This window comes from Microchirus variegatus (assembly GCF_963457635.1).
Source record: "Microchirus variegatus genome assembly, chromosome: 18".
Taxonomy (NCBI): Eukaryota; Metazoa; Chordata; class Actinopteri; order Pleuronectiformes; family Soleidae; genus Microchirus; species Microchirus variegatus.
The window spans coordinates 4,455,784-4,468,367 of NC_139819.1; the positions used below are offsets into that span (position 1 = coordinate 4,455,784).

The 12,584-nt window shown below is 42.2% G+C and overlaps 1 protein-coding gene across 2 annotated transcripts in view; it reads right to left on the minus strand.

The window, feature by feature from the left end:
* Window positions 1–8,989: 8,989 nt before the first annotated feature.
* The window catches only part of bin3 (bridging integrator 3), a 59,306-nt gene continuing 55,711 nt past the window's right edge, over window positions 8,990–12,584 (minus strand). The window contains exon 9 of one of the 2 annotated variants that reach the window (XM_083904516.1): window positions 8,990–9,267. In XM_083904516.1, the coding sequence (XP_083760642.1) occupies window positions 9,214–9,267 (54 nt within the window). In that variant the 3' untranslated portion in view covers window positions 8,990–9,213. Of the gene's footprint in view, window positions 9,302–12,584 lie in introns of both variants that reach the window. The other variant, XM_083904515.1, reaches the window with a different exon arrangement.

Here is a 12,584-nt window from a genome sequence, read left to right on the forward strand (position 1 = left end):
ACGCACGTTTATCTCAGCATCTATTTAGTATTGTTGTAGTTGTTGTTGTTGTTGTTAAGGGCTGTTGAGATAAGTATTTAACGTTTTGAATAACTCCTAAAAGTTTAATAGTTAAATCAAGTATCAAAAAATATATAAATAATAAATAAATAAATAGAATTAAATAAAATATAATAATACAACTGTAGTATTAATACAAGTTAAACACCCATTCAACACATCTTTTCATTACATTACGTTGTCCACTATTACACTCAGTAAAATGTCATCTAACATGGGAAATACTATAAATATACATCATAGAAAACTCTAAAAAGATAATAATTAATAAAGATAATAAATTCTTTATGAATTTTTTTATCTTATATTTTATACATAAATATATTTTTCAAGCAAGAAATTGTCAACAGGAAGTTATTTGAATAGTTAATATATAAATGATGGAAATACAATTTAATTTGGTTTGGCTATTTCATATATATTATAATAAGGTCAGACATCAGAAGAATAATGTTTTTATTTATACAAAAAATATATCTGTTGTGGTTTGTTACTATCACGATTTGTCAAAAAGAGATCATTGTTCCTATAAAAATGATGGGATTTTGGGACATTGTGCGGCCTGAACAATATGTTGCTTGCGATTTACTATGAAATAAAGTGTTTGATGTTCGAAGTGAACGTTTCCGGAAAGCGTTCGTGCAGCGGTTTTATTTTGAAGGCTGTGACAGGAAGTGGGCGTGTGGCGTCTCGAGCTTGACGATCTCGCCAGCTCTCGATGAAGCGGCTGCAACTGAGAAACTCATTTCGGGACCGAACCTGAGATAAAAACCCGAGCCTCGTGTTTGTTAAAGTAAGTTTCCTTCGTTCTCTTTGTGCTTTTTTGTCTCGTTTTCACTCTTTTTGAGTCGCGTGTGAAAGTTTTATGAACCTTCTTGTACCAAGTTAGAGAAGTTTGGCTGATGAGTTTCCAGGCTGCAGAGAGAGAGAGAGGGAGAATGTGGTGTTTTCTGGACATTTAACTAAGACGTTATTCTTTAATTCTTTACACCCTAACGTCATTTAACAGCTTTGTGTCACAGTGTGAGTCTAGAGTTGTGTTTGTTTAAGGTTTAAAACAAGAATATTGTCTTGAATTACAGTGGAAAGTTAACATTAAACACTCTTAAGTGGGATTTATGCTAACTATTACTTTATGCTAACTACTACTTTAATCTATGTCAAATGCACTTATTCATGCTTTAATTTAGGAAAACATGATAGGATATTATACATTTGTATACTATTTATGACATTATAGCAATACAATTTTTTATTTAGCATATTTAGCATTTTATTATTCACAGATTCACATTTTATGCTCTGTTTACAGCAGTAAAGGAGCACTAAAGGGGGAACATGTATGAAACAAATGACATTTAAAGAGCGGAAGCAATTTCTCTATGCTCTGCATAGGGTTACGCAGAGACTCTGCGTCGACGCAGAGCCTGTCGAAGAGCCTCTGCGTCGTCTCCGACTGCACGAAATATTTTTTAAGTGTCCGTCACTCCGTCGAGGGACAACGGAGACGGCAAGAGCTGCGATTGGTCCTCGGGACAGGCCGAGCGAAGCTGCTCTGTGCCGGCTCACAGTGAGCACCGAGCGTCCACAGACGCGGAGCTGATCCCCGGCGATAACGCCGCTGCCGAACTATAAATACGTCATATCTTAACACACACAGCACATGTTTAGACTCTAAATGGCCAATTTCTCGCCTCAAATTATCTCAAAAACTGCGTTCCGTCACACAGAAAAGAGAGAAACGGCCACTGTTTCAACATCAACAGACTTTCTCTCTCTTTCTTTCTCGGAACGACATTGCTCACTGTAGCCTGAAGCAGAACAACCTTGCGCAGCGACCCCTACTGATCGGGCGGGAAATTGCAACGCGTGTCCGTCACCACGACGCAGAAGTATAAAGGCTCGAGGCGTCTCCGTGGTGACGCAGACGGATAACGCATTACGCAGTCGGAGAAGTATAATGTGGCCTTTAGGGTTAGCTGCTCGATGGGGTTAAAGGTCACAGGGCTCTCTCTGTGTGTGTGTGTGTGGGGGGGTCAGTCAAGTTCTTCCAAAGTCAAACCATGTCGTTATAGGACCTTCCTCAAACCCCCTAAAGCCTGATTGAAACACCTGTATTCAATTAGAGGAAGTATGGCGTAACTTCCTGAACCAGACGCACAGAGGTATGTCGGGTAGTGATTGAGACAAATGTGGCCTTTAGTCTCCTGGACAGAGATGAAAGACCTGTTTTCCTTCACCTTCTTTCAAACCTCCTGTCTTCTTAAAGATGTAGATGTAGGTAAACGAGTGAGTCCTGGTCATAGTAAGAACTTCATGTGTGTGGACTTTCTTTCTGTGTTGTTGTTTTTTTTATGCACTGTATATTTTTTTGCGGTGTGCTTTAAAAAAAAAAAAACACTGGAGCTCGCTCTTGTGTCTAACCCGTCAACTTGTGCACATAGCTGTGGTATTTTGTCCCTGATCCAAGCTGCAGATAATTACAGTAACAAAAGTGTTTCGGCCCAGAACTGAAGGTCTTCTGAGATTCTTTGTCTCCACGTCCTCGTTCCTGCGCCGGCTTCATATTCTAGTGTACCGTGCGTGTTTCAGTTTTGTTTTGTTTGTCTAGCGCATCTTGCTTCTAGCTGCATATTGAGATATTTAAATTTTTTGGGGCATGAAAAAAAGCTTTAAAGGTCACATAGAGTGGTCCTCTTGCACATATATGTTAGTTATAGAGGTCTACTTACATATATTAACTTGTTTTTATGGTCAAAAACCTCCTAGTTGCTGTAAAATAGCCGATAGAAATCCTCTTTTCTGACAGTGTTTTTCTGCTGCGAGATTTCAGAGTGAACTTTCACCCCCAGAAGACAGAGTCTTGTGATTGGCCAGTACTATCCAGCACATCCGTTCTCAGAAGCGCAGCGCCCCCCTCTGGAACGGCGGATGCACTGCTCCTCATTATCAAAACATTGTTTTAACAGTGTTTAAAAATAGCTTCTTCACGACTCCCCGCCGCAGTCCCTTTTATGACTTTAAACCGGAGTCAGACCCAGAGTCAGAAGACACTGTTGCTCGTGAAACACCTCCACAACGGACGTTATTCTTCTTCTGCGGTTCAATGTACATTGTGGCGGATGTGCCCGGACTACCGCCCGGAGCAGGACGATCGGTTGTTCAGGAGAACCGCTGCTTAAGTAACTATTACGGGATTTTCAGTGATCTCGTTGAGCCCCGAGATTACAATAAAACACAACGTTCTCAGCAGTGGCTGAACTGTTTGTTTAGAACCGTCAGGCTTCATAAACAAGGTAATGACGCAGATACACACCAAAAAAAACAGCGATAATAGGAACTTCCGGTCTAGTTCCGCTTTAACCTCCATCCAAAGGGTCGAACACAAACATCTGATGACACGAGAAGAAGAAAACTAACTAATTATGAGTAAATAATGGGAAGGAAGGGACTATTGGGAAGAAGTGACAAAGGAAAGTAATAATGAAACATGATGGACAACAGATGTAGTTAAACACAACACATTAACTGTAGATGATGAGAAAGAAGAGCATTTTTTTGGGGGGGGATGTTTGAAAGAAGGAGGCAAATAAAATAGAAGTAGAAGGTAACTGTTGTTAAATACAACTAACTAGGTAACTATTGATGCATTTGGAAGTAGAATAGGTAAAGAAAGAAGAAGTAGAAGGTAGTAATGCAACTTTCCGGATGTCAACAAACACATTCAAATACTAACAAACAAAAAAAACAAGTAAATACAAGTAATAAAGGCAATAAAATAGAACATAAAAAGATGTAAGAGAGAGCGCACATACAGACTGTAAAAGTGACTTTTATGACGCGACTTCAAAAAGAGTCCACTGAGCCTGGGAGACTTTTGTCCTCAGGCAGGTTTTTCCAAAGTCAAGGACGTTTCCTAGAGGGACCTCCAGGAAAAAAAAAGGGACCTAAAGATCTGAGGCTGTGATCTTCAGCTTCATTGGGGGGTCAACATTCCTTAAATGAGCTTCATTAGTGATTAGTAGGATCTTAAAAATCTAGATCCAGTGGAGAGAGAGAGAGAGAGCGAGAAGCTGGGATTTGGTGACAATGTGACGTCGTCTGTTGAACCCAGTAGAGAAGTTAGTGCCAGCTGAGGCTCAGGGATTCTCTGATTCAACAAATCGTTTTAAACACGTCTGATTCCAGCTTACGAGAATTCCACGACTAACGGCTGACGCACGTGGACGCGGATATTCCGACACAGGTGTTAGCTGATCGGATCGAGGTAATCTAGACGACTCAAGCGCTAAACGGTCGGGTTTTTGAAGCGGTCTGAACCTTTTTTGTCTTTGTGTTTTCAGTCGTAGTCGTTTATGAGCACGACGTCGCTGTTGCATTCGATCCATATGTTGTGCGCACGTGATGACGAGACTGTTGCCCTGGATTTCCACCGGGTGCGTTACAGCCGCGGAACGTCGGCGGCACGGCGCGGTCGCCGCCGATCGCTTCCATTCCAATCAATGCGAGCGATTCCACCGGACGCGCTGCGGAGCGTCTCAGCAACGTGCGTCCCAGAAGCGGCTCGCCGCGCCGCAGCGCTGTCGGTAGGTAGCAGTTCTATTTTTGCCGTTGCCGAGTCGCACCAAGCTCAACAGAGCAGATCGCACCAGACGGCAAGTCCGACACAGAATCAAAGTAAAACACATCCGCCCTCCCCCCTTTCAAAATAAAACACAATACGCAGGTCATATAGCCTATAGCCGTAGCTTCACATCAACATTACGCCGTAACCGGTGCTAACAGGTCAACAGCCAATTAATCGGAGAGTCGTAACGTACGACGAGAGACTGATTGTTGAAGTGGAGGAACATAAAATCATTTATGACGCCAGATCAACAGTTCTTCCATGTCGGAGAACGAAAGAAGCTGCGTGGGAACTCGCGTCCGTTCAGTATTATCGCTCGATCTTCCGTGAATACCGCTGGCTCCCAAAGCACCGCTGGTGGAAATCCATCTTTAGACTTAAGTGACTTTTTAGCAGCCCATCTTTCAACTTTACAGTTTCAGCGCTACTGGGGGTTTGGGTCACCTCGGTCTGGTATCGTTTTCCATTACCCTAGTACCATAATGTTTGGAACCTCGCCAGAGCAGGTACTAAAAAAAAAAAAGACCAGGTATCACAAACGGTGCCGAGTAGAGTCGAGCCATACTTAGCCGACGCCACTGGCTGGTTTTAATCAAAAGTGATACAGTGGGAGTGAGTGATGCACATGATGGAGAACAAAAGGCTCCTCAGTGTCCATGTCTTCCTCGTTTAATCCTTTACCTCCTTCCTTCTTCCTCGTCAAGAAAGGAAATCATTGTTGTTCACGCTTTTACTTGGGAATCGCAGCCGGGAAAAAACACCCCAGAGTTTCATTCTTTGCCAGTGTGTGTGTGTGTGTGTGTGTGTGTGTCTCCCCCAACTCTCTCCTCCTCCTCCTCCTCTTCCCTCGATCAGACCATTCACTTCTCTGGGCTCATGGAAAGTTGCTGCCACTGCTGCTCCTCCCCACCACCCTCCTCCTCACCACCCACCTCCTCCTCATGTTCCCTCCTGTAGTTTTCTGGGTCAGGGGGTTTCATTCCCCCAGCTTTGCTCCTTTCACAGCTCAGAAACTGTGGAGCTGTGCTACTGTACACAGCTCCTTCCTCTCATTCGTTTTCACTACATTCTCATTTAAAAAAGTTTAAAGATACGACAAGTTACATTCGAAATACTGAAATATCAAAATATGTCCACGGGAATTGATCAGAAAAAGCAAAAAAGTAACATTTGATGACGTTCCATAAACTACGGTGGCCTGGAAGTGCAAACCGTTATTACAAAAATGTGAAACACCGCTTCCTTTCAACCTGGCTTTCAAAATAAGAGCCACTGGCTTTTTACTATTTCTTATATCAAACTTTTGCCGTAACTTTCACTGTGTAAGAGTTAATGTCCTTCCACAAGCCCCGTATTGGCAGTTTGTATGTTAAATATTATATATTATATAAAATGTGTCTTACTAAAAAAAAATACAAATAATAATGGACCGCTCACTTTATCACTTCCGGGTAACTTTCCATGACTTTTGTAAACTTGTTTCAGGATTTGTAAAGGGTTTTTTGCATTTTGTAATAATTTGCACTTCCAGGCCACTGTAGTAAAAAGCAAATGTCACATAAATGTGTAATTAAGCACAGACGGACAAAAAAACAGTCAGTGTTGTGGAGTTTTAAAAGTTCAAACAGCTTAGTAGATTCCTTAATAAACTTATGCAATTCAAAAGATGTATAATAATGGAATAGATAGTAAATTCTCAACACTGTGACATTAATATCAGACCTAATCTCGATGCACCAATAATACAGTTAGTCGGTTTTGACTCGGTGCCAGATCTTAGTCAAAAACCAGTTTGTCGTCTCTGTTTTCACTCTGTTTTCGCTGGTGTTTGTGTCACACACTGAGAATCGGAGGTCTCTGCTCTCAGGTGTGTCGTTGTGTGTCGCTGCCTGTCGGGCAGCAGAGGATAAGCAGAGACTTGCAAACGGCCTCAGGCTGCAGCATACCTCCCGTCTCCATGTGAACTGGCATTCTACTGTTTTATAGCTTTTTTTTTCTTCTTCTGTTGTTATTGTGTTGGTCGGTTCGCTTCCGCGTCGATGTCATTTGGACGAACACGCACGGCTTCGTCCGCTGCACATGATCCGGCTTTATTCCGCGCAACCACGTCTCTGACGCTCGTGTCCTGGAGCTTATGCTTGAGGTTTTTTTTTTATTTACTATTTTTATTATTTTACACTCCAAGGAAAACCTATAAGATGATAGATATTTGAATAAAGCCCCGTTTGAACCTAACTTTATGTACTTTTGCTCCTGCTCGAGGCAGCGGTGCCTGAAGTTTACCTTTTTCTCCGATGTGTTGACCTCGTTCTTCAAGAGCACCTGCGAGCAACGTGAGTAAGACTCCCCTGCTGAGTGTGTATTTTTTTTATCCTTTATATAGAAAGACAGCCCATAATATTCATGGTAGGTTTATTTAACACAAAGAGACAGAATATCAACAAAATTCCAGGAAAAAAACTTAAAATAAGGATATAAATTGATTTGTATTTGGTCGAGTGAAAGCCACTGTAATTAAGACATCTATTGCAGGGCCAGCCCAAGCCTTTATGGGGCCCTAAGCTGAATATGATATTGGGGGGCCCCCCCTCCCACCACCGCTAGATATTACTTACTTATTATTGATAAATAATAATAATGAAGATCAGATTATTGAGGACAGATGTTGATACCAAGTCTGAACGTGGACAGATGTGTCAAATGAGATTAGAAGAGCTCGAGTAAAAGGCACTACTCGCGGTGCTGTAGCATGAAATAAGTGTGAACCACTGATGTTAATAAATTGCTGTACGAGTGGTTTTAAAAAACTGCTGCAGAATGTGGTTTCTCAGGTCTGAGGATACGTTCGTACAGGCTTGGGCTAATAGTTGCTAAACTGCAGTATGTTTAACCCAGTAATTAGAATGCATACTTCTCGTTACCGTAACTCCTAGACCGTTAGCAATATCTAGAAAAAAAAACAAAAAAAAACTATGGCAATCTGTCAAGGGTGTGACCCCCGCCTTTTGCCCTACGCCATTATGGTAGGGTCTCGGAAGATTCACTAACACGTCACACGTTCGTGACGTTAGCTTCTCAGTAGCGTAATTCCATAAAAAAAATGGTTATTGAAAGTTATCTTGGAAGTCATTGAACATTTTTTGACAATTCTACAGCCATAAAAAATCAACATAAATCCCGACGGCCTGAATATCACGATGGTCATAACGGGGTAAATTACGGTTGAAGTCGTAATTTCCATATATGTAGTTGGAATTTTCACTCTTGAATTTCCAAGGGTGGGAAAATTGGACAAACATCACAAAACGCGAAAAATGTATGCAAGATGGCTGCCACTCCCGTTAATAGTATAAATATTCTACTGCTATTTTTCCTGTAAATTACACTCTCTTGTCTTATTTGTTTCCATTAAAATCGTACACATACGTACGTTTTCGCGCTGTTTTCCTGTGTGCAGAGCGTTGTTATTGACCAATATTGCTAAAGAGATTTGGTTTGCTCAGATTTTTGAACGTGGTCACCTCAGAAACCCTCAGAACTTCTCACTTCTAACTCCCGATGTTAACGGAATGAACCACAAAAACTCTGACAGAAAAAAAAAAGAGGACACTCCGGTTTCCCTGAGGGAGCAGGGATTGGCACCGGCTCTAAAGGTGCATTTAGTATTTGGTTTCCTTTCTGCGAGTTTTCTCGTGCATTGTTGTTGTCTTTTGTGTCGCGTCTTCCAGGGAATAAGAGTTGCGAGCACAATGGCTCCTGTCTGAGCTCTGACAGTAGTTAATGAATGGGTGAGAGGGTGAGAGGAGGGGGGAGCAGAGTCCACAGAAAACTGTCATTGTTGTTATTTTTCAAACTTTGTTTTAATGACGGAGGGAATGAAGCAGCTGCTTTGCGTAAAAATTACCAGTCTTTTCTCGAACCTGCAGGTTTTTCTGCTCTTTTTTAATTTTAAACCACGGTTTGAACAAAGACTGTGTTAAAGCTGATTACAGAGCTAAGTCACTCAGGTCACGAGGACAGAACACAAGCTTTTTTAATTCCTCCTGATTTATTCTGCATATTTGTTTAAAAAAAAAACACAAATAATAATTAGTAGCCTTTCCTCTCATTAATGAATGTATTGACTTATTCATAACTCTGCCTGTGGGGCTGTCCTGCTTTGGTGCAGATTGGTGAGCGAGAGCGTTTCCTCTCTTCTGTGTGATGTGCATTTTAAATCATCTGCCGTGGATCTGAATATGAATCGATTCGTGTTTGTTCTTGTATATTTTTTAAACGTTTAAGGACATTTTCTAGTATTAAAAAGTCCTTGTGGAGACCAAAACCTCGCCCTAATGAGGCAGAACCTCATTTGTGAGGAACTGGTGAGAGTTTTCTACGATGTCTGTGTGTGTTTGGGGGATTTTTGTGATTAAAAAAGTGCTGTAGACTTCAAATTTGGCTGATTTTAACTGAGAGTGGTACACAGTGATGGTGCTGTGTGGCATCGCTGTGCTGCTGCAGCTCAGGATCCAGGATCAGCCCAGTTAACGAGGAGGGAGGGGTGTGATGTCACTCTTTATTCCGGCTTCTATTGGGAGCTGGGGGAGAAAGTGGGTGAGAGGTTGTTTGGGGCTGTGTGGGGAGGGGAGGGGAGGGGAGGAGGGAGTGAATGTGGGAAAGCAGAGAGTTACCCATTGACGTGAATTCCATCACCAAGAGTTTCATTCAAAGACGGCGACATGAGTTGTTTCGGAGGTGGAAGTGTAGTTTTTTCAAATCAAAGTTTGTTTTTTAAGCTTTAAAAACTACTTTCTCTTTCATTCTGTTTTTATATGAACAATAAAGTCTCTTAATGACTCCCTCCTCCCGCCCTCACCCCATCATCACCAGCCCCTCGTCCACCGCACAGACCCCAGAGTCTCTCGCTCCCTGTTGGATGAAACAGTGGCCCCGACAACATGCCTGAGAGTAACCTATAGACTGTTCCTTTTAAGCCAATCGTTATTAGGGTTCGAGCACGACTGTGCAAGAACCCTATTGTAATTGAAAGAGTTATTATTATTATTATTATTATTATTATTCTTCACACGAGGAATGTGCATTTTTGAAGGCCTAAACGTATCCCAAACCTCGCGAATTTTTGGGACAACATCAGACCTAACTTAAATCGCCGAACCAAAGTGGTTCGGTGAATGTGCGTCAAAAAATGGAAGTGGGCGGGGCTTCAGACTGACGCAAAAATGTGCTACTAGGTCAACTCCTGTCGGGAATAACGTACATGAACGAAACTTGGTACACACGTTCATTAGGTTGTGCCATGGGCAAAAGTCAATCACAAGTTTTCTGTGAAAGCTACAGGAAGGCCGCCATTTTGGATTGAAGGCGAAAACGGAGGCGTTTTTGGCGAATTTACAGCATAACTTGCCGTAGATACCAAAATCTACAGTTTTTGAGCAATCACCTTCAAACTTGGCGTGGTTGATGTGGACCAGTTGAGGTACGATCTAATCTGACAAGTTTTTTGAAATATTGCATGGCGCACGAGATAGGGGGCGCCAAAGTTGGCGAAAATTCAAAATTTTCCCAACACTCAACGAAACGCTTATAACTTTGCGATGGAAGGTCACGTCGGTGCCAAACTTGCCTTGATTGATGATGGGTAGTTGCTGAAGACACCTATGCAAAAATGATCACGTTTGAAACCATCGCCTCCTGGTGGTGGAAGAGAATATACAAAAAAAAAGTTTATTTACGATTTCGGTAATAACTTTTACAGAGTTTGTAAAAGTGTCACTCAAAATGACACTGAAACATTGAAAACACATGGTAGATGATGCGTGTTGAATATGATAGCGCATTCTTTAACGGTGTAGCAGCGTGGGCGGAGCAAAGTCGGATTTTTGCGACAAAAAAACAAACTCTTATAACTTTGCGAGTCCTGGTCCAAACTGAACCAAACTTCCTTGGATTGATGTTCCTCCAGTCCTGACGACGTCTACATGAAAATATTCAATTTCGAAAACAGCGCCCCCTGGTGGCAACAGAAAGAATTTTATTTGCTATTAAATCTATCTTGTCCTAGAGCTTTTCTGCTATCACCTTCAAACTTGGCGAGGTTAATGTGGACGAGTTGAGGATCAAAAGTTAGTGAAAGCTTTCTAAAATGTCGCACGGCGTACGAGATAGGGGGCGCTAAAGTTGGCGATCATTATGATGTTGACCAAATCTCTTATAACTTTGCATTGGAAGGTCAGATATGAACCAAACTTGCCGTGGTTCATGATCGATAGTTCTTAAAGATGAATATAAAAAAACGGTCACGTTCGGAAACAGCGCCTCTAGTGGTGAGAGGATTATTACCCAAAAAAAGTACATTTATGATGATAACTTTGTGAATCCTGTTCCGATTTGAACCAAACTTCCTTGGATCGATGACAGTCCGACCCTGAACAAGTCTACATGAAAATATTTAATTTCGAAAACAGCGCCCCCTGGTGGAAACAGAAAGAATTTTATTTGCTATAAAATCTATCTTGTCCTAGAGCTTTTCTGCTATCACCTTCAAACTTGGCGAGGTCAATGTGGACGAGTTGAGGATCAAATGTTATTGAAAGCTTTCTAAAATGTTGCACGGCGTACGAGATAGGGGGCGCTAAAGTTGGCAAACATTCTGATTTGTAAAGACAGACAACGAAACACTTACAACTTTGCGATGGAGGATCCAATGTCCTTCCCTGGATTGATGCCTTGGAGTAGTCTATATGACAATATTCAATGTCTTAACGACGCCCCCTGGTGGCAGCAGACTATGCCATCTACTGTGCAACACAAAAGAAACTGGTATAACTTTGTAAATCCTGTTCCAATCTGAACCAAACTTCCTTGGATTGATGACAGTCTGACCCTGAAAAAGTCTATATGAAAATCTTCAATTTAAAAAACAGCGCCCCCTGGTTGCTGGATATAACATAACATATCACACTTTTTTATGCTGCTATAACAGGGATTGTTGTATCATCCTCATACGTGATATGTGGGACCACAAAACCGCTCCGACCATGTCAGCAACAGACGACTTCCTGACAGGAAGTGGATCCGCCGCAACAGGAAGTAGAATGTAACTTTGCCATACATTGCCCGATCGCCACGAAACATGATATGTGAGTCAATAGAACTTCCCTGAACATGTTAATGGACACGCCTTTGACCAAACAGGAAGTCAGCCATTTTAAACAGGAAGTCCCCTGTAACTTTACCATACATTGATCAATCTGCACGGAACTTGACACGTGAGACCAGGAACCTATCCTGGACATGTCTGCAAAAGCTAAACTCCAAACAGGAAGTGGAACGCCAAAACAGGAAGTAGAATTTAACTTTGCCGTACGTTGCCCTATCTCCACGAAACATTATATGTGTGTCAAGGGAACTTCCCTGAACATGTTAATAGACACGCTCTGACCCAACAGGAAGTCAGCCATTTTAACAGGAAGTGCCCTCTAACTTTACTGTACATTGACCGCTCTGCACGGAACTTGGTATGTGAGGCCAGGGACCTATCCTGAACACGCAAACAATGTCCTCCCGACAGAAAGTGTAACGCACTTAACAGGAAATAATATATGACTTTACTCCACAGCCCAACATCCGCACGGACGGCGCCAATTAGAACTACGACAGCAAGCAGCGAATGAACGAGAGACGAGATCAGGGCGCAAGCGACGAGGTGGGCGCGGGTCGCAACGTAGCGTCAAGCTCGAACCCGTTACCACCGCTTGCGGTGCTAGTTACTTCCTGGTGTCTCCCCACTCCCTCCACCCTCAAACAGGCCTTTTCTTCTCCTCTGTGTGTGTGTGTGTGTGTGTTTGTGTGGTGCCAAGTCTTTGACCCTGTGAAACAAAGTCTTTGGCTGCTA